Below are 23,556 nucleotides of genomic sequence, written 5' to 3' on the forward strand. Positions count from 1 at the left end.
ACCAAGAATTATAATCAACATTTTAAAATACTTGAGTTATTTTGCTAACAAGCCACAAACACAAAAGGTGCACTAACGTGACGCACGGACCCCCCACGAAGCCGAAACTTGTACTTGAATTTGGCCTCAACAATGGTAATCTGCCTGCTAAAAATCATGGACGTCGAATCATGCCTTCCAGAGTTATATCGCAAAATCCGCAGTTCCCCACACTCCGGCGAGACAATTTCATAGTCCTTCTGACGAAGACAACAAGATGACGAACTTTCAGTTCTTGTGATGACGTTGCACTCAGCAGGTAGACAGTCGTGGAGAGAGCGGCCGCGGTCAAACATGAATCATGAGGCAGACTGTTCAGTGCTAGGGACGGCTTTTCAATGATGGGATCTAAGTCTAGTTGATGAAAAAATCTTAGTCACTAGGCTAGTGAATGTGAAATCGAGAAAATTCATTATTTCGGAACATGTGCCATTATTGAGGAAACAAATGAAGTGTTGATCGTAATGATTCGTCCTACATATTTTGATCGTATTAAATTTCTGAACCATTCTGTGTGTCGTCTTTTGGTCCTTCTCACCTAACATAGACTGCCGTATTATTGGAATACAGCTGGGCAGCTCCGGATCTTCGTTACTGTGGCTACTGGTACAGAAACGTTACTGAGAACTGCCCAAACCAGTCTGCCTAGCATATATACCCGAAGAGATAGGGTTTTCAGAACGATAGTTCACTTAGAGTACAAAGCGGACCAGCCGGTACCTGTCAATATGGAGAAAGATAAACTAATTTGCCGTGGATTTCTGAACGCCATGACTGGAACATGACAAAGGAAGATGCTGCGTCAGGCAAATGCGTTATGCGAGAGCACAAGCAACATGACAATAAAACATGCAAAACTGCTGCAAGGTGATTAAATGGAAACTGTTCAGCTGAATAAACGTTGCACCATATAGATAGAATCGTAAAAAATGTATATACATTTTCCACTGGTAGTTTGACGTGAACCTTCGCTATCCTGAGCTGCTGGATTGTATTTGATGGATGATACTGTACACAGACAAGCATCCTTGCAAATTTGCTTTTAAAACGTTTCCATAGTCCACTCAACAAGTGAGTCGCCCCTGGCCAGACCTCTGTAGAGATAACAGCGCCTGGCCCCATTTCTAATGCGGACGGATACAGGGAAATTACAGGCGGTATATGCAGACAGCCGCCCGGCTCCCGGGACCGGGCCCCGCCCACGCGCGGCGGGAACAGTCTTCCCTGGACACTGCCTGACGTGCTACAGTAGGTATGGAAGCTGACCGGCTTTTGACTCTTAATACGTCAGAAAAACGCAATGGAAAATCACAATTCTTTAAAACAAAACTGGATTATCATTCTAATTTAAACTCCCCTCCACTTGCCGGGGGACCGTTGAGTGACAAAATTGGATTTGTGTGACCCTTGATTGTTTAATTGGAATATGATGCCCGATGCAAAAGTAAGGTTTAAAAGACACCAAGATACAAAATGTTTTGAAAATCCTTTGTGTGTACGTATACGTACTACTGATAAATTCAGTGACCTGTCAAATTTTTGGCCCCTGGACGTTCGCTCAGAGATCGCAGCGTCCAGTGGAAAGAGGATGTTAAAATGGATGATAAATACTAATTAAGCGCTGGAAATAATCGCATTTACCAGAATAGTCGAAGAGAGTGTCAGTGTGATAGTGAGGCACCATACAGGCGTAGTCAGACGCCAACAAAATCCACTAAACGCTGATTGTCTCTAGAAGCACTCTCTTCGATTTCTCATCCACACACGTCAATTGTTAATTGAACATATTTGTTTTTATCCTTCTGCTATGACGCATCAACTTAATGCTGAATGCACTGACATACGACAGCGAAGCTAGATTCCAGATGTCAGTTTACGACAAGAGCTAGGTTTGAGGCCTAGAGTGTTATATGGGCGTCGTATCCGCGTCGTTCAACCAGCCCATGTCAGTTGTATGGCCTTAAATGGACGAGAAATGTGTTATGTGCGCGACCTCCTTTCCATCAGTCGGCCTCAATTAGTTCTACAAGCCATCTCGGATGAGTTGTGTACATTCGGGTCAAGATGTTATCCACTTAGAGCTGCGCGGAGCCAGAGCACGGAATGGGTTCGGGAGAAAGATGACACGAGATCACGCAGGACTTCCTGTGCAGACCAATACATGGCTGCCCTCGACAGGGAGCAGCTGCTGCAACTATCTCAACTCTTTTGCACAAATTTTTACAAACGGAATTCGGAGTCTGCCAGTTCCTTGTGCAGAGAACGGCGAATGTAAGAAGAAGTGCGATGTGTTAAATGTCGTCTTTTTCTCGAACCATGAATATACGCTAGAAGACAAAAGAAACTAATATAATATTGATACATTTTTTTCACAATGAGTTTTCAATAAGGATCCCAAGACATTGATCCTTCGAAGTTATTTCAGATGTCTTTCAATGTCTTTGAAAAGCAGAAACTGTTATTTTTCGTTGTATTGCATTCGAATTCTAAATTCAAACAGACAAATAGCTTTACGTTCAAAAGTTCATGCCACATACTTTTGACCAGGCCGATTGACAATTCGTCTCTGTCTGTGACCGTCCATGTGTTAACCAAGCAAAATGTTTTGAGGACCCCTTTGAGAGAACAACGGACCTTGGATCTATCGGTTCATCTGAGGAAGCAAGGCCATGGGCATTCAACTTAATGAATCTGGGCGATACGATCGTCCTTCAATGTCTGAGGGGAGCATATCTTTCAAACGAATTGTCTTTGACAGAGATAGCAGGCACCAGTGCGGGATCATTTTTACGATACGACCTTAGACAAATAGTTCCTCACCACAATCAGGTAAAGGAAAGGAACCATAAAAGATTTAGACAAGATGTACAAATGAGGCGTTAAGAAGTGATTGCTTGTGATTCTCAAATGATACCATAGAAACCATGGATTAGCCCTATGGTTATTCTCTTTGAACATGCACGGTACGGAATTGTACATTGAGTCTAGTAGCATGTATAGGCGAAAAATCCGATTGATATGCAAACATTTTTAATTCAGAACTCAAAATGGACGCAATTGATAAATCTATTGTTTCACTGAAACAAAAAAAAACATTTGGAATGGTAATAAGTAGTCGAGGTGCCTCCATATTTAGATTCATTTAAACTACATTCAAGTACATGTGTGCCAAATTTGGTGCTTCGTGTACAATTGTTTGACTATGCCGCTGAGTGACTCAGACAGACACCGTGCCAGCTCGAAATTTGCCTGGACTATTGCATTCATTGGTCGTAATGCGAATCTTCAACATCGGATCTGGAGCTTTATTGCCTTCTATAATAAGGCCTTAATACAGAAGGAAATGGGTTCATATGGACTTAAGTCCCCCGTGAGAGACTTAGAGGGTAATATTCCTCCATGTACATTAGGGCGCAGGTGGATCTCATGATCGTATCTTGGAGGCTCAGTGGTGGCGCCAGGTCTGTTCTTAATGGTGGCAGAGTACGGAAAGGTTCGGTTCCCTCTTGGGACAACCAACAATGTCATCCATGGACAAAACAAAACCGCTCTACATGTCCCAAAGATGCTGGTAACAGATCTTCCAGACCCCAGAATGTATCTGTAGTGTACAACTCAAGACCATAGCATGTCCAAAACTGAAGATACAGAGACTAACTCGAGTTAAACGCACCCCTGGCGACACCAACATTTAGACACATCATCAACGTAACGGCCACAATAGAATTCATGATACAGTTGGGAACATTAATGACATTGACATCTCGCACTGGCTGGGAGACAGTCTGGATTCCTATCAGGGTGATGCTCCTGGTCTTACAATTGGCAACAGCTGGCTTTTCTCACGTCAGACGGTACATTGTCATATTCTGATCATGTCACATGCCTTGTAGTGAACATCTCAACAAAGAGCTCGACAGATATTCGTATATCATACGTATCTCTCCGCCAAAAACAAACAAGTAAAAAGCAAAGACTCAAAAGGCTGCCATCACTTTTGTGGATGGTTGTTTAGACATACAGACGTCACCAAGAATCAATTCAGATTCTCATCACCAAGATTTTGTTTCCTCGGCATCTTAAGAAAGTCAATACGGAGCCTCTCTCTGCATGCACCAGAGATCAGAAAGTCCAATGCTAACTAGATTAAATATGGAAATATGTAAGAACCAGAACTGCATACTAAAACATTTCAAATGTATAACGGTGGCGCAATAACTTATAATACTAGTGTGATGGAGGAAATTGTTTTATGTCGATTGTTTTGGACGATAGTTAAGATCTCTTCTTGATGTTTGATTTTCATAAATTTTTACACATCATGTCTAATTTACATAAGAGAAACAACTGGTTTTCAAACGGTAGTACAGCCACATAGGAGGAACTGATGACCAGAAAACACTGTGTGAGTCCGAAGAAACCATGAGGTAGAATTGGAAGTTGTTTGTCGCAGATTTGTTCTTATCACAGGTGCTCAGCCGAATGGGCTGTGGAAATGACTTGAAGTTTTGGCTGGGACGATTGAGACTCGGAAATGATTGCTGCTTCCGACCGAAAGAACGCCTCTTCGCGCTTCTTTATGGCCACAAATGGGATTCTCGGAGTACATATATTGCGAGAGATGGTCCATAGTCGTTTGGCGAGACTGGCTGCACCACGCAACAGACATTAAGATGATGTTGCTAAGAGGCAGACCGAGCCGATTAGGTATCTCGTAAGAGCTACATCTATTGGCTCCAGCACACCGCTGCTATGGTGACGACGGCTTCCGCGGGCTACAATTACTGGTATTTCAGGATTATTTTAGTCCTGAGGAGGGGGCCTAATTGGATGGCTCAGAGCTGCACATACAGCCATTTTTACTGCAGCAACTTTCTTTAACTGTTTGCGTAAGCCCCTTTTCTCCAACACATGTATGAGCGGCTTCATTCCCACACCGCGCACTCTCATCACCACCCAAGTCAGGTTCTGCTGACCGGGACTGTATTGTTGTCTCCGTTATCTATATTCGAAAAATGGAATGAAAAATGGCGGGAAAAGATTCGACCGCTACCGTCCAGTAGCCGGGGTCAAACGTATTCCAATTGGTAGATTGCATCCAAGCTAGCAGGTCCATCTTCAGAGCCTAACAATTGTAATAGATCAATACTCTCCCCAACCAGGGAGACTGCGGGCATCGATTTTTCCTTTCTCTCAAGTTTTTTTATACCCAAAACAAGAAATCCATTTTTCATCGTGGCGTGAACGCATAAAAGTCAACCGTTTGTACCATCCAAAAGCTTGTGGCCTGTTAAAGAGGGAGTAATAAGTATTATGCAGGCTTAGAAATAAAATTCTGACAAGTGTTCGGCACGAGTCGTACAGAAGAAATATTTGACAGAAATGTGCGTGGGCTGGCACCAGGAGACCAGATCCATTCTTCATGTACTAATGGACCATATGGTCGTATACCCTCTGCAATAAAATATGCTATCATATTACAAATATCAATTAAGAGATAGGGGCCCTTTCGTTGCCGCTCATCATTTTTCTCCGTAGATTTTATCGATGCCATGTATCGATTCCCGTTCCGGCCTTGAACAGAGCAAGTGCATAGCAAGTTCCCCATGTGTCAGAGACTTTTGGATTGGCTCCCAGTGCCATTTTCAATACCAGGTAGCTAAAGCAATAACCATTTCATTATCTGGAGTCAGTGCGGCTCCTTCTGTTAATCTTGCCCAAATGGCCTCGCAAGTCTATATACTGAATGTACTTGCGTAACAGAATGGCAAACGGATTTGACCTTTCCCCCTCTCCCTGATAGAAAGAGTTGCCATGTCTAGTTATATATAATTGCTCTAGCTGCGGAGGAATCTGCTCTATTTCTATTCATGTAGACTGCTGCTTTCCTTGTAACGTTAAGTAAGCAAAACGAAATCGGGTAGCTGAATCTTCCACTGAAGCTTCCTGAACATGGTCCAACCGAGCAGTTTGTGCAGACGTATGCAAACATGTATATCAAAAGCTTACATCCACACATTCATTTCGCTACAGCAGATAGGGCGATGCCCCCGTGCTCCCGGACAAAGCTGGCGCCGGGATTTAGCGATCACGCACGGTAGTCCTGCCCCACGCTGAACACACGACTGGGGCGTACCACTCCGTCCTCGCCGTTATATGAAATGGATAACAAATGCTCTCATACCGCAGTGACATTGTGCGTGTGCATCGTTATGACTCCAATCATTTATGGATGAATATTTTACAAAGGTCCAACAGACAGGGCGTCTGTGATCATCGATTCTGCCTTGGTAGCTCTTCCGAATAAAGGGTGATCCATATTTAATACCAGACTCTAATATACCGTATTCTTATGACTTAAATCCAGATTTATTTTTGGGTTGAATATATTACCTATAGATGGGATTAATTGGGATGGTTGATTGCATCTATTGATAATGCAATTAATAACCATCTGATACTTTTCATAAAAGATAATGAGCACATCAGAGATACCATCTGATGACCCTCGCCAGCGATATGACGGTTGAATTTTGGCTTGTGACGCAAACTGGTGGGTTTGTGGTCTATCAGACGTTCATACTTTACGAGGATGTAAATATAAAGCAAATAAAATATGTGGCTTGTCAATCAGCATAAAAACGTATTCCACGAAGACCATTCCCGAAGGTCTAGATCTATTGATTTTCGATAGATAAGAGATTTAATCAATTTGGTCATTTCTTGTAGATCAAAGGTTACGACAGCATAAAATGTGATAATGTCTTTATTATTCTGGTATACAGTCCCACCCATGGCCCATCAAGCAAAACAGTTTACAATTTTAAAGTCCATAATACGTTTCGAAAGTGAAATATATTAGACGATACTTCGGCATCGGAGACTCTTGTGTTTCAAATGTACCACTAGCTTCATTTCGAGCGACAAATGATACCGCTAACTTCCCTAACAATATAGGTTTTGGAATTTTATCTGCAATTTCTGTCAGAGTTCGCCAGATATGCTTCAGATGGAGCCGTCAAATAGATTGGACGTGGGAACAGTCCTTTTGGAGCATGACGCGAACAGTGCGGAAATTGGACCCTTCCCGTTCCGTATAGATGTTGCATTTCAAACACGCCAAAGTTATGTTTATTGTGACCCGTGTCGCCAAAGGTCACAGGACTTTCCACCCCAACACGGAAAAGTCATTCCGCAAATAGAGAGCGTTTCGATGGGACCCACAGCAATGATCCTGTTTGACCCGCGGGTCATCTTCCATTTGATCTCCTGAGCGGTCAGCACTGGTCAGTCCAGTCCAGCTGTCACCAGTTGTGGATCACCAGCGAACAAACGATATGGTGGTCTCACGATAACACATATGTCCTATCGCCTACAGCATGTGCTGGAACGTTATCCTGTAACAACATTCTACGCGCACAAGAAAATAAAAATTCCTCAAAATGTTATTTTTTGCTCCTCGTCAAAAAAAAACTGTGTCCCTGACGTAACTCAGCGAAGAGATATTGGCATGATCATACTCATACTGTGAAGAACATCGATGGCGCAACATGACTCTGTGTGTTTGCACCGTGGTGTTTGCAAGCAGCAGGGTTGACTACAAGAAAGGCACAAACCCTTTTGTTCTATCTGGGGTGCTTGTTGTTGGGATTTCATAGCTAGTAGAAACGACGTCCACTGCCTGAGATGCCAATGTCTCCCAAAAGAAAACAACCTTTCAGATTAGAATCTGTAAAACCCTAAATTTATATTTCAAATGTAACAAAACCTGACATTTAGTGCCATATTCCTAAGTGCTTGATATCGCTTGAAGACAAAGAGTTGGTGCAGCACGATTTAGGCCCTCTGAAAGTACGATGCGAAGCAGACAAATGTGAGAAGATTAGAATCAACGAACCGCCAGTAAGAAATTCACAAGAGGCAGTTGAAAGGAATAAAGGAAAGTGCAAAGGTGCTTCTTATGATGCATGTTGTGTAGGAGGAACAATCAAACAGAGTTGCCTAAAGTGGTTTCTTGTGGTCCTAAGGGCTGCTGAGCTCTGGAAATAATGACTTCCCGTGTGCTGAAATGCCTCCCGTACGGGCATTTTCAGCTTACAAAGCGTGCATAGCTATAGAAACCGGTCCGAAATTCGAGGTGGAATTGCATCATCTCACAAACAGTATTAACAGTTGTAAGGATGCCTCACATGGCACAACCGGAATTTTAGATGAAGTTGAGGATCAATAGGAAGTAAAGATATCTTCATTATGGTGGGCCCAGCGTAAGCATAACTACATAAGTGTTTAACACATTCAAACCTTGCAGAGCATACAGATACACTGCGAATCAATTTTCCTTGTAGATGTTTGTATTTATCATTTGATAATCGTTTCTATGTAGATGTTTGTATTTATCATTTGATAATCGCCATAGAAACGATGACTGCATCATACAAAAATTTCAGCAGACACCCGTGTATAATTTCATCCCGGCTAAGATGTTTTCTAAACATACTTCAACCAACATAATTCATAGATTTGCGACGAACCCCTGTACAAATATTACTGTTGATTACAAATAAGCGTGTAGGACGACACAGGTTCATAGTGATTGATTGTGATTGAGTGATTGAACTTAGTAGCTAGTGGCAGTTCTCCACAACATTGATGACCGTACCTGGAGTTCTGACACCGCCAACGGGAGAAAAGCCGGAGAGTTCGTCAGGTTGGGGAGATTGAGGATCGGATAAAAGATGCTTACGTGTTGATCCCTGACCTCAGTGTCGAAGGAACAGACAGGCGCATGCTTACTAAGGAAGACGTATAACCTTCTCGACCTGGATATTCGGCAGGATGGATGGATAGGATTACAGTCGGGAAGTGCGAAGTCTTAGAAACGCACGCACGCCGTTTATTGTGGTACTATCTGGGGACAGATGCGGACCGCCTTGAAGGACAACATTCTTAACATGTTCTGAAAGGTAAAGATGTAATAAAATGTTCCTGAATCAGCAGCGCAGGAAAGCACCGGTTTCAGAAGTAAGGTTTACAGATTGCTACAACTCATGAATCTGGTCATTCTTAACGATGAGTCAGGACGTTCGGCTCACTTCACAGGGTTGGAGTGGACTATTTCTTCAAGAAAGAAAGTATCTGTGACCGAAATAGATCAAACTAAAACAGAAGTTATGGCGTTTACTTCATTTTATCCAGGTAAAAAGTGATAGCTTCGGGGGAAGGCAACCTGAACAGCAAGACTCTCCTTATTAAAGGATGACAATAAAACTCGGTACAATGTCAGTTTTTTTCTATATATTCATTAGACGACTAGAGGGAGATTATGGATTTATATATCAGCCATTGTATTTGACAGACGTAATGTTCTATAAAAACAAGCATGTATGGACACAAAACCACATTCACACACTCTCTTAAATAGCAAAAAAATGCTTTGTACAATGATGTTTGTTTAAAGCGAGATATTTTTGCATCGGGGCATCGGTCCTCTCGGACCCTCAGATAATCATCGCCTGTTTTAATACGTATGGTTTAGAAATGGAGATGTGGTGGATTTGACACCTAATTTATGAGATGATTGACATGTGGGAAAGTTAGATCGTCTCGTCCGTTTGCCCTGTCAATCACAGGGGCTCAGATCACGCAAACTGTGCCGCCTGCATGGGGCAGCGGCAGGACATGCCGCCGCGGCGCCCGGGATCACGGGCCTGGTCTGAACTAGAACATTATGGAACGGCAAGTTTTTTTTTATGGGGCTGGGCAATATTTAGGTGACTAGGCCTATTGTGAAACGTTACCTAAATACAAGAACATAACGTTATAATACCAGTGAGAGCATCCGCATTATAGTTTGTTGTTTACGTGTTTTAGTTTTTCTATGGTCTCGAGTTAGATGAAGTTGGATTTTATAAACATTGGGTAAATCTGTTTCATTGCGGAGAAAAATGTATTTTTTGTTCGTTTTTAAATTCTAGCGTGAATTTTTTCTCTACATTTCCTACCTTCTATGGAATATAAATTGTATTACCGGTGTGCTATATATATATTCATTTCAAAAGACTATAAAAGCAAAGGCAATCCCTGTTAACTACCGCGCGACTCTACGACTAAATGCACACCGGCATTTTATTTCGAGCACTCCGCGTTCAACGCCGCGGGCGCCGATTATTGTGCGCCTTTCTCTGGGCGTGGACATGGCAACCGGTGACACGACGGCCATAAACAAGCACGGATTGGAACGATAAGTAATAACAAATGAACGGAGAGAGAGACAGTGGAGACGTATGGAGGCACATCACAACGGTGTCCTGTGGGACTTGACGTCAACACGCTTACACAAACAGGCCATGTATAAGATAGAAACATTTGCAGCGCCCATGATTGCCACAGTAATAATTTGTCACAATCGGAGGAGGGTCCTTCCACAAAGACAAAATTAGCGTCGTACGGCAGAGCGTGGCGGGAGAAGATGGAAGGGGCGTAATGGGGGAGGACGACATCAAATTTCTCGGCCAATATGGTGCCACGCGTTCTGTGGAATCTCTATGTCGTTCTATTTACACGCCAACTACACAGTATGTACCGCTTCCCTCGCACGGGCCGCCCTCGGTATCTTCACAATGTCTACCGTGCGGGGATCAATAAACCCTCGTCAAACGCTGTCCACCAGCGCTGCGCCGTATCACAAATAGCTGGAGGCCCATTACGGCGGCCGGCTGCTCTATACGCATCTTTAATGTAGGCAATTTCCAGGGCTGTACTTAGCCCACAGAGATCCTCTTGCCAAACACGGGGCTTTGTTTGATTCATAGACTAACCGTGGCACGTCTGCGCCAGGGCTATACATGGATAGGAGAACATACCGTTAACGTAACTTATATTTTCTGCACTATGTCGCCGCACTACCGGTAAATATAGATAGAGGAAGCCGAATATTTTGCTGACTTACCTGGATCTCCCTGATATGGTAGGCCAGGATCAACCCCAGAAGAATGATGGTGGAGAACGTTATAAGGCATTTCAAAGCCGTAGAGTAGAACGATGTCTGGAAAAAGACAGTGTATGGCACATGTTTGACTATATTTTCAAACAGGCATGGTACTTGTTTACTTCGTAAATACAAATGCAGGGCGACATCGTTTTAATAGGAAACAGTTACGATATTCTACATATTCACTACATGTATCTGCATTCTGTCATTACGGTTTCCACACAAGACATGTTAACAAATCACTTAGGATATTGGTAATTTATTAAATGAACTAAACACATTTAATGAATGTTATCATAACACATGACGAAAAGCTAGATCGGTAAGAGACGATGTGGGGAAATCCTTTTTTTAATGTTTTGACGGGACTAGCGAGAAATTGGCAGAAAATCAAAGGAGGTGAACAATATGACACGCGTCCAGATCCCTTTTAAAGACTCCGCTGGGAAAATAACCATCCTCCCTGTCCTAAAAATCCTCTGTAAAAGGCTGACGTCATGCAATGGTCCTTGGGGAATTTCATGGAATATCCTTGTAAAATGATAACAAAATCTGAAAAAGGCACAAATGTTTACAATTAACGACACCTAGAAGGCTAACTGTGACAGTTGAGCAAACATTCTAAGATCCAGAAAATTTTTTCCTCATTTTTTTTCTTTTTCTCTTTGATCATGTTTCACGTTCTGTGCAGGGAATGCTAAGGTCAGCGAAGAATTCGGCGACACGTCCGCAGGCACTGGCAATGCTGTGTATGGCTTGGGGGCAGACACAAACAACGTCATGTCAACACCGCACCTACATGTCAAAATGACTGCGTCATCTTAGCCCTTTCTCGGAAAGGACTTAGCCGTCTTTATGTGTCATGTTAGGGTTGTGTTTGTGTTGTCTTTTCCCGACCATCAAATATAAACGGAGGCCCGATATGAAAAATTGGCTTGAAAGCGTTTTGCCTTAATTCATAGAGAATATGGGAGGGTTTGTCTATGATGTGAATGACAGGCGGAAAATATGGATATGAGCAAGGACATATGAGGTAAGAAGCTTTGAAGCGATCCCTGCCAGCCCTACTAATGATGTGTTTTTATGCTCAATAATCTGAGATCTTGTCGACTTGGCAGCGCACAGTGATTACGAATATGTGCCGTGCCCTGTAGGCCCCCAATGAAACCTTCGAAAACATACACCTGTTGTTGGAATACTCATGTGGGTGTTTCGATACAGAGGAGACAGTCAGAGAGGGGGTAATATAAGGAATTCACTTGACCTACCTTTAAGTACACCGACCATGACAGCTCCGTTTCTATGACCATCACAATGATGCCGAACATTCCAAATATCAAGGCATAGTCACTTAATCTCTTCCTGTATTCGAACAGTGCCCGCCTGTGTCCAAGCCTGTACCCAACATTGGTTTTCCGTTTGGAGTCGGGCCTGGAGACCACCACCTCGGGCGCGTTCATGACGTGCATGGGCTGGGCTTCCTGCTGAGAGTGTTGCTTCCTTAGCTGTGAGGGAGAACCCAGCGATCGTACACTGCCGTTGACTTTAGTATTATTCAGTGCGGTTATATCCACGAATGGGTTATCCTCCTGCCCGTCCATGCCGTCTGGAACGGCAGCTTCAGTGATCGCCCCGCCTCCTCTGGCTCCTCTTCTTCCCGCTGCTCTTCCGCGGGTTACTCCTTCGTGTGTTTCCGAGGTGCTCGTCTTCGGCCGCCCCTTCCCCCTCAGACTGGTCAGACCTAGTTCTCGCGGGGTGGCGCCATACTTGTTCTGTGTCTCCATTTCATGGTGGTAGAACGTATTGGTGTTGCCAGTAACCCCACGCTCCATTCTTGAGTCTTTATACGAAGCAGTCGCGCAGGCGTCGGAGGCTTCTTGCTCCTGCATACGAATGAGGCTGTCCGTAGAATCGATCCGCGCGCCCTCATTGGCTGGCTGCACCACAACAATAGACATGACGCTATACCCGCGACCCTCGACCAATCACGAGCTTGGAAATTAAGCAGTCATATAAAGGTACTCAAAACGTGGGTTTTACAACATACAGATGTGCCCTTGCGGAAAGGGATTTTCACTCGCTTGATATTTTCAAATGTTAAAGCCGAGGAGATTTACCACTGTAGTTTCTTCTCGCGGTCTTTTTGCCATGGCCAGAATTGATTGAAAGGGCACATGTGTTGATTGTACAGTGAAGGGTTAGCGCTGTATTTTTACCCCGGTTTCTAACCCATGGGGAGGTTCTTCTATTTTTGTCCGGACAAGGAATTCCAGTATGTCATCTTGGCCGGGGATTTTGAAGGCACGGTGCCATCGGTGAATAGTTCTCATTCCTTCCTTGTTGCGATGGCTGTAATGAATTATTTATAAGGAGGGATTTCTGGTAGCGGAGCGGTTGACATGGGTTCATGGCGAAGTGGCGTGGCCTCTAGCTCCCGTGTAGATGAATCCCTTCCGTGGGGCAGTCTCGCTTAAATCTCCAGATAGGGACGGAGGTCCTGTGGAGGAGAAAACAGGCGGATTTAAATCACAACTGGTGGAAAGGGGACGCCATTTTTCACGGGCGGCCGCCATCACAGCAGCGCACGGCGGCAGCGGCCTGTCGCAAGGAGTCGTTTTGTGTTAGCACAGCTGTTAAACTGGGGGGCTGAACTATATATTATATACGGACAAATTGTCGGACAAATTGTTTAGATTATGAGCCTTTTGTGACGTTTATCATGATCATGAACCGCTTTAATTTTGGAATATCAGTCAGCGAGATAAATAAATTTGAAACCATTTCATAAGGACCGTATTTTGAATGTAGAAACGTGTAAAGGATAGAGCATCACAGGCAGTTTGGAGTTATCAGGTACATCAAATAGCTTATCCCTATAAGCTCCATGGGTACATGTACTGAAATGAGGCTTATGAAATTAACTATAAGCGTATAAGTTATCTATCATTTCACAACTAAGGAAATAAAAACAATATATGTCATATATTGGCTATATAACTTAGGAAATAAAGACTTGCATGAAGTATTCCACTCGGTTAAAGGTCACTGACATCTTCTGTAATAAACAGGCACGTGAAAAAAAGTTAATTGAATTGGGAAAAAACAACAAACAAGAAAGAGAAGATTTCAGGCTTCCAGGAAGTGATAAGTGTTTTCGTGAATTTATTTTTTACAAATCAAGGAAATTGTATGGCGAAGTTACTCGGGACTAGGACAGAAACTGCGCAGGGTTGAAGAGTCGCTCATGAAAAACTGTTGTGAACAAGAAACATACCTGTATGATATAGATAACTTTGAAATTCGTAAAGAAATAACTCAATTAGAAATCAGCAGCCATACATTGAATAAGGAAACAGGTAGATATAATGTAGCCCCTGACCAAAGGTTTTGTCCATTTTTTCCAAAACAAATTGAAGATGAGTTTCACTTTGTTATGGAATGTACCTAATTTAATGTTTTACGTAATAAGCTATTTACATTTCTCAGAGACAGACTTGAATATATCTTTACATGCAATAATTCCCACAATGCAAAAACAGGTAAATATATATATATATATAAGACGTTGTTACTAGAAAAAATACAGAAACTCGTCATGATTAGCCCTTCTCGATTTCAACACTACAGACAAATGCAGGCTTGTGCTTAAGTAATTAAGATTTATAATGTCTTATTCTATATTAGGTCTTATTCTATACTTTTTTTTACTTTGTTCATTTGTTGTTGCTATACATTGTACCATGTGCAATTGTCATGCAATAAAGGTATTCTAAAAATAAAGTTAGAATTCCCCCATGCCGACCTCTAACTCCTCCAGGCTCCCGGCCAGATTCTGGAACCTTCATGTTTACCCCATTTCCTGTGTTTGACCTATTGACCTCTGTCATTCTGCCTGTCAATCTTCCCCACCCACGTGCTGTCAACCTGTTCTGTCCGGACAAGCATACACACAAACGCACGAAAAAAGAAAAATTCCATACCAACAAACTGAAATACACTGAAACAGGTGTGTAAAATATCATAATAATAAACAGACAATAAATAGTTTTAGTATATTGTATTTTCCCGCCAAAAACAAAAGCCTAGTTCCACTAAAGGCTGTGGCCACTTAGCAACCGCTGAAAACCCAAGTATATGACAGATGTCTCAAGTCATAAACAAAATGCAATTTTTACGTTTTTGTATTTTGTTATCTAGGAAAACATACATTTTGCATCGTGCATCATAGTCAAATTATTAACATGCAAATCCCATTTTGGTCGCTGAACGATCTATCAGCGATGTCATCATGCAGTGCCAGTTGTGGGAAGATGACGACATTGCTACATGTAACATGTTTGTTGTCGTTTCTTCTGCATCACTGCAAGAACTTGTAGGGCTCACACGCGGCATATTTATGACTATCGACCGAAATCGATGGACGGGGACGATTCAGGATCAACGGTTGTGGAGGTAGTTAGTTTTAGCACAATGCGTGTACTTGCAAACTTGGTACGACAAAAGGTTCATTGGAAAAGTGCTGATCTAAACCTCGAGGAGCATTCTTTGGATTTCATTGTATAACTTAATTGTATGACAATAGATATATGAGATGATTTCGTCATCTGAATTGGTGTACCGTCCCTCACGAGGGACTCGGGTACAACATGTAAAATCACCCTGTGGCACAGATCTGCTAGTGACGTGTTGTGTAGGAAAACAGGCTCCCCTTTCAAACACGGGTCCGTAACTTACTTTGGTATTGGCCAACATGCAAGCTTTCATGTCACACAGGTTCAGCTTTATAAAAATGGATGTTAATTTGTTCTATCGCATAATTTGATTTCGGCGTATTCGTCCGCTGCTTAGATCTAAATCATCCCAATGAGAAGGAAATGAGACGATTCTAGCACCACCTGAGGCTAGTTTCTTAAAGCAGTCAGTCGTGAAGGGGGGGGGGACTTTTCATTTGGACACTTGGTTGAGCACAATGTGGTGGAACGGTGTACCTCTGACGCGTGGCATCGGATTTTCGATGTTTTCTGTCTCGCTGCAGCTAATGCGGTTAGCTGCTGCAGCTCTCCGCCAAGTGATCTGCAGAATTAGGTTAAGAAGCTTCGCAGTAAGCCCGGGAGCCGTTCTGTAATGGTCGTGCTTCTTGCTCAGCCATGAAATGGCGGTCAGACTGAAGTGCTTCAGTTCATTCAGCGCAAATATCATTGGATAAGACAATTTTCAGTTCTCTGCACAGTTTTTGTCTGTAGTAAAGGGAATATATACCTCCTATGTGTACAACATTTTCACTTTTTAATGCTTACTAAAAACTTAAGATTCATTTTGAATAAAATCCACTTAAATGATCTTCGTCTTTGGGAACATGAGGATTGGCCACTACAGGCCACGTGACGTAAGCGAGGTTAAGACCAGAGGGAATGAAACCCCTGGTGCATTGGCCCACTCATACCAATCAAAAACGCCACCAGGCATTAATGAAAAGAGCCTTTTAATATATAGTGCGACATTTACGTCCCCGTTGCGTCCGGAGGCAAAATTATAGACGAAATTTGACTCCCTCCCCACAGATTATTGAGTACGCACTTAGGTGAGTAAATTAGGCCATGGCAGAAATACAGCTCCATGGCAACGATTGCAGAAAGATGATCAGAAATAATGCAGTGCTAATATGTTTGTTAATTACGAACGTTACTGTATCAAACGCAGCTTTGTTTTGTTAGTCTCATGTGGCCCTAACTTAATGAGCATTTCAGCTGTCAATTATAGTTAACATCGTCCTTCATCTATCGTTTTTATCAAAAAATACTCCATGCAGCTAATTATGGACCTGTGATGCCCAACTAATGGACTCCGTAATGTCGTCATCGTCTTTTAGGTCCTTCCAAACGTGACAGAACGTCTCCCTGTTGCATGTTTTAAGGATGTTATTTGTATGCATGGCGCACCATGACAAACTTGTACGTCCGCTTCGCAGGTCGTTCCATACTTTGATGTGTTGGTGCTTGATGGAGTTAATCGTGCCTATCCGCACCCCGGGTACATTATGGTGGTTGATCCGTTGATATACTCCAGTCGGAGAAAGTCCGTCTCCGTGTGCCAAGGCTATCAAACCGTCAGATGTCATCCTTCAAAGTCCAGATCAGTGTCAAGGTGTCGGTCTCCAACAGGAAGCGAGGCACGTCTGGGCAAGAACATTGGCAATTTACTTGATCCCAGGGCCCAACTCTTCTAAACCCTACATTAATAAGGTCTATATTTGACCAACAAAACCTCAAAGAGAACATCACACGTGATTTTGTAAATGATGCCGCCAGAACGGAAGTTTTCTAACGACAACGAAGTGTTCAGTGAAGGGTGTGCATCGATTTTCTAAAGTTTTGAGTGCTGCAGATAAAAGCAGGGACTTTACATAGAGTGCCCTTGTTGTGATCGTAAACATCATCTTTGGTCGTTTTCTACTATATTTTCGCGAACAAGCTGGTACCGGCGTCTTTGAAAAATATGAAGGGTCAGTTTTTTTTTATTTCTCTGACCTGACGATAGTGCAGGCTGAGTGCTGTCGAGGTGTGGGGACTTAGAGGAATACATAAATATCTCAAATCAAGCCACAGCCACTGCAATCCGATTCCTGTGGATTTCTAAACCAAAGTCATGCATACTAATACAACTACCAGTCCGTTTACGGATGCTTAATGTTTGATTCCCTGACAGCCTCTCTTCAGTCTCGAGTCGATAATAGATGAGTCGGAAACAACGATTACCTTCCACAGATGCTATCATAGAAATATGTTCGTCAAAACTATTGCTACTGATGAGTCATGATTTTGACTTAAGCCTCACAAGAGACATATTAAGTCACCGTGAGAGTACACAATTTTGGGATGAAAGTCCTAGTTAAAACTGTAAAGAACGGGGACGAATTATCATTCATAGACAGACTGAATCTGCCACGGCTTATCCACCAGAAGAACACATGCATTATCTTTATTGTTTTAGGAGTGTCGTGACTGGCATGGAATGTTGTGATAAACCCAAAAGGATGTTGGGATTCGAACGTGCGAGGACAAGTCACCTTTCAGTCTGAGTAATAATATAACGACAGTATGCACGTCGTATCTCCGCTGTATGTTAGCACATCTAAACACGCACCAAGGACATGTTGCCAGTCGTTGCCAGATTGCAATCAAATCGCTAACAAGTCTCCTGACGCCACCCAAATGACGATATAACATTTTCGCAAGATTGCTTTCTCGATTTCGGCAGGTATCATGATGACTGACTGCTAGTTGCATGAGATGGCTGGCTTATTGACCAACTCGCCGCGGCTGCAGATGAGCTCAACCTCGCCACTTTTCCCACCATCGCCCATGATCTCTGTAAAGTGGTTGTATTTCCAACCCACGTGACGACACATTAGGCCCCACAAATCGTGCGGACGGCTGCTTTGATGGATATGCCTTTTAGCCAGCACATTGAAAGTCATGACAACATAAAGCTATTTCCTTTCGCTTCAAACAGAAAAGCTGTAAAGCCGCCACTTAGTTGGAAAACGGAAAAAAGCTTTACGAAACCAATTCCATCACGAGGGAAGGAGTTGGTAATGTACATCCTAATGACATTACAGCTAGCGAGAAGTACAACCAATAGTCATGTAAAGTACGTCTTCTCAAAAATCAATATTTCACAGCTTCAAGCTTCGGGATGTAATAAGTATTTTAGAAGACAAAAGTTTCCAACTTTTATGTTTTTTTTATGTTGCATCATAAAGAACATAAAAATGCCTTTGCCATCATCACCACTACCCAACACATGTACACCACTAAGATGTGTTGTACTAGTATAACATGTAGCTTTGTGCTGCATGGGGCTTTATCGTTAATCAATCTGGTATATATAATCTACTGTATACTTGGATCATCCAGGAAAACAACTTTGGGACATTCGCCTGTGAACAAAGTAAATGTTACAAACTAAAATCTTTGAAGGTCACCTGTTCTACGTTCATATTGGTATATAGGACATCACGTTGTCGTCTGATCCCCCCTTACAAAATCCGCATATCGTTCTGCCTTTAGTATTCCGAAGCAGCTGTTGGCATTTCCTACGGGTGCCTGGTTTTATTGGAAAGCGCATCTTATCAATATCCATTTGCCTGTGTTATAACTGCAGTGGGAGCATGGCGTGTAGGCATCAATATTTCGTTACTGCATGTCTTACTTTTCTCCTCTGCGCAAAACCAAATTCTTCCAGATGGTCAGACCAACATCGATAAAGTTTGGAAACCATCTCGAAAAATACATTACCCTTTTTTCTCTGTATGTATGTTTTATGTTTCTGTGAAGTCTTTGTGATATAGAAAGGACGAATATATCCCAGTATAGATCAAAAGGCTTTCTAGCATTTCAAAAGCACTTCAACCTCCAACATCCCGGACATCCCGGTCACCATCGCTCTGCAGATTTATTGAATTACTACAAAAGGTCACCTCTTTCCATGGCAGGCTAGGGCAATTAGATTAAGGTTACATCTTTAAAAAGTATGTACCTTCCACTGTAATGAAGTATTTCACCTTTCTCACATTGGGGAATTACTAGGTTAATGAACATCAAATGATCCAAATATTGATCCTCAGTCTGAAGGTTATCTTGATGCAGGTACAACTTTGTAAGGTCAACATGATAATGATAATTTGTGGTACATCTGGCCCTATGTTCAGGCATGCCATTATTCTCATTTGCAATGACAACATGACAGCATGACAACATTCGCAAATCTTCGCTGGCAAGTCAAATGCTGTCTCTAAAACTACTACAATGGTAAAATAAAACATCAATATCGATATAATGCGTTTTTTATTCATTACTACGATTCTACTAAGAGTAACTTTGTATTAGATGTGTTAGAAACATTTTTGCTGTTGCTTGTTGAATAGTAATACAAATATCCTGGATTCCATTCCTTTGAATTTTCAGTTAAGATGGAAAAGAAACGCCAGCGGTTTTGTCCATAACACTGTAAAGCGTTTGATTTATCTACCATGACTTTGCCCTACTTTGGCCAATATGCATTAGATTCGGTACACGTGTTTCTCGCTTCACCTGTCACATACAATACAGCCTGTAATGGATTATGTCCATTTTTATATAATGCTGCTTGAAGAACATATGTCAGGAGATTGAAGTTTACAGTACGAGATATATCATGTGGAAAACATCGGTTATGGTGGTTCTTTTGAGTCCAGCAGAAAAACCCATTTTTATGAGGTAGAATATCGTCCCATCACTCATTTTTACTGCATGCGACCACCATATGCCCATTTACCTGACAACACGTGTTCTACTGCTGTAAGATAAAGATAAATCAAGTCGAATCCATTTCATGTACTCCATCTACATTCGTACAGCAAATATGTGCGTTCTTGTTTGTTTGTGTGTTTGTGTGCATTGAATGCATTCGTGATGATTTTCCGTCTATTACACTTGACAGATTTCGCAGACAGCACTTGAACAGAAATGATAGAAAATATGTATCCCGTCCATCTTTTTCATCTGAAAAAGTTCTAACCAAGGGGCTTAATGTTCTAACGCATTCGTCGTAATCACAACTTGTAATGCAGTTTCTGTAATTAGATGCTAATGGCAGATGATAAAATCCCATCCTCTAGTGTCAATTTCTGTTATGTTTTCACTTCATAAAAATCAATATAGTTCACTAATTCAATTGAGTTGAGTTGGATATCATTATATTTGTTGTAGGGTTGAACCCTAGACTGGTGGGACATTCGTCCAACTGCTGTGCATTATTATCATATATCGAAGGAGGGTTTTCACAGAAACTGAAGTATAACCAAACTTAATGTTTGTTTGTTCGTTAGTGTGTATTTATTGGCGTGAGAATCACGATCAAGCTAGTCTGGACTACATCACAAGAGTTCCATTGTTGCGAACAAGTAACTAGTCTACATGTGTGGTGGAAACAACCGAGTTGCTTCAAATGACCTTTCAACCGTCACACGTTATCGTGCTGGATTGCCATGTAACTGGAGCCAGTTTGGCCTTACTGGACTTACATGTACAGAACTCAGGAATAGGAAATCGAAGAAACGATCCGAGCTCTCACAAAACCTAATTAGGAAGCATGAGTGGAACAATACAAGCACTATATCTTGACAAGGCAAGGAAACATATAGGCTTATTTACATTACGCTGAATCCACTGACCGTACATTAGTGTCTCCAATAGATTAACTGCCATTCACAGGAAGACATTTGGTTACTAAATGTTTGCATCGAAGAACGAGAAACAATTATCGTTTAAAAGATAGTGGTGATCGCCTTATCTCCAGATGGGTTTCTGAGATAGATTCGGCTAATTGAAGAGGCGCTGGTACCGGGACTGGTACATTGTGTGGCGGTACAGTTGGATGGTCATGGCTCGTGTGTCATGACGCACGGTGGAGACAGTCACGTATATGAACCAGGATCGACTTCTGCCCAATACTGGGAAAATCAATATCGCATATCCCAGGACAACCCGGTAGTCTTTGGGTGGTACAAACAACCCCGGTCATAAGAAAATAAATGACTAGACTGAGTTCTCAAATGATTGTTAAAATCGAGTTTGGTTCAAACCTCTTCACAACTCTTTCATGCTCCCCTACAGCATCCCAATGTTTCAGACGGTATGGAAGAAAGTTATGAATTCTGTTGCTAGTACAATTTATAAAAAGCGACACACCCGTATCGACGTTGATTGGATGTACGGCCACACCATTCATGATGTATTTACATCATTGCAACAACGGAATTGAGGTGGCGAAAATAGCGTTGAAGATCGAAGCTTGCTGGATGATTATGGAACAAAGCCAGATGAAACAAAAGTTAATGTCAACATCTAATCCTTTGCATGCCCAACAACTGACTAAAACGCAGCGATGTTACGCTACTTCTTACTTTCGTGAACGTAGGTTTTGTTTATGTGTGTCTGTGTTCTTGCTTTTGTTTCGGTAGTGACTTGCACATTCTAAGCACGTCGGGTACTCTGACATGTTAAAAAACAGTAAGGCCCCGAAAAGATTTCATAATCTGTCTTCAGTTTCCTGATATATGTATGTCTGTTATTATATTGGAGGCAACGGGGAAAAATGCAGAGACAATCGGTGACAGTGAAAAATTCACTACAATGAATAAAATAAGAAAATCACAAAAACTCATTTCACGGAGGTATGGAATTTTCGATTTCTTGCTTCAGAAAGAATGTTGTGTCAACTTCTGTTAACAACGTCACATTTGTAGTGGAAGTTGCGGGAAAGTTTGACAGCAATCAGCGCAGCTGTCAGGGAGATTTTCACCCCATCATTCCTCAACCACTCTGACTCTGTCAACAGGCGAATTCTACATGCCAATAACAATTCACCGAGAAAAAAATGTGTATGCATGTCATTCAGAGTTGCTCTTCGTCTGACCAGACTGTCCTAGACTGAAGGTTATACTAGACATTTAGAACACCCTAATCAATAGATTTGAATGCCAAAAGGCAGCGATGATCTACCTACTAAGTGATGGATCATAATTGTACTCCGCGGGGTCAATGGAAAAGTTAGTGGAAGTTACTCATGGTAAAAAAAAGGGAGTAATACTTAACATTGGTAGCCGGGAATTCCAATTTATGGTTAACGATTTTCTTGCGTGATATTTTTCAGTCAAAGCTTGCTTGTAAGTCACCACGTCTATAGTGCATCGGAAATACATTATTTCCGTTCCACGTTCAGATCACGTTCAAAGAGACAAAATGCATTAGTGCAATTCATGTTCGGAAGATTAAGATGTGGTATAGGCCGGACATTTCCCTTAGGCCGACAGTTCGTTTTCTCCTCTGCCGAGGGATGACATTTACTGCGCGAAACACTAAAATGTCACTCCTGTAAAGTATTTTCCTATTTTTTTATTGTCTGTGACATGTACCTCTTCAATCAGGCCCGACCACAATCGTCGTACGTACAATGAGCTACAATAACTTTGCCGGCTCTTTGCTATTCCGGGGACAGTACAACTGAGAAGGGCGTCGCGGATACCTGTCGGTTGATTCTGTCATAGCTAAAAAAACGTAACAAACCACACCATATCGCTCAGTTTTCATGTTTTTGACATTGACATTTTGTATACATCGTCTGTTAACGTGAGTACTGTATTCTTTTACAAGGTAATCTCTTATCTTTACCTCTGCTGCGTTAAGAGCGACCATGTCGTCTCAAAGCTTACGTCATACCGTTCTGTTTCTCTCTATATCTGGGAACGAAATAACGGATTTACATACCAGACACTTAATATTCATCCTAGGCACAAGGACTTATCCCAAGTTGATCGTTGTCTATCTAAAACGAGAAAAAGACAAGAAAGTAATTTTTCTGGGGTGAATTTTTTCCGGGCCGAGCCGTGTTGTCTCAGTAGATAAGTAGACGTCGTGACCGCCGAACGATGTTGTGCGAGCCCTGATGGCTGGTGTGCCAACAGGAATGAGATGGGAGGATCAAAA

The 23,556-nt window shown here is 42.2% G+C and overlaps 1 protein-coding gene across 3 annotated transcripts in view; it reads right to left on the reverse strand.

Annotated features, from left to right (window-relative positions):
* The window catches only part of LOC109471882 (small conductance calcium-activated potassium channel protein 2-like), a 65,323-nt gene that overhangs the window by 26,256 nt on the left and 15,511 nt on the right, over positions 1 to 23,556 (reverse strand). For all 3 annotated transcript variants that reach the window (XM_019771310.1, XM_019771309.1, XM_019771311.1), the window contains exons 2-3: positions 12,298 to 13,526; positions 10,988 to 11,083 (exon numbers count right to left, since the gene is read on the reverse strand). In XM_019771310.1, the coding sequence (XP_019626869.1) occupies positions 10,988 to 11,083; positions 12,298 to 12,987 (786 nt within the window). In that variant the 5' untranslated portion in view covers positions 12,988 to 13,526. The remainder of the gene's footprint in view (positions 1 to 10,987; positions 11,084 to 12,297; positions 13,527 to 23,556) is intronic.

This window comes from Branchiostoma belcheri, unplaced genomic scaffold (assembly GCF_001625305.1).
Source record: "Branchiostoma belcheri isolate BF01 breed outbred unplaced genomic scaffold, Haploidv18h27 scaffold26, whole genome shotgun sequence".
NCBI lineage: Eukaryota > Metazoa > Chordata > Leptocardii > Amphioxiformes > Branchiostomatidae > Branchiostoma > Branchiostoma belcheri.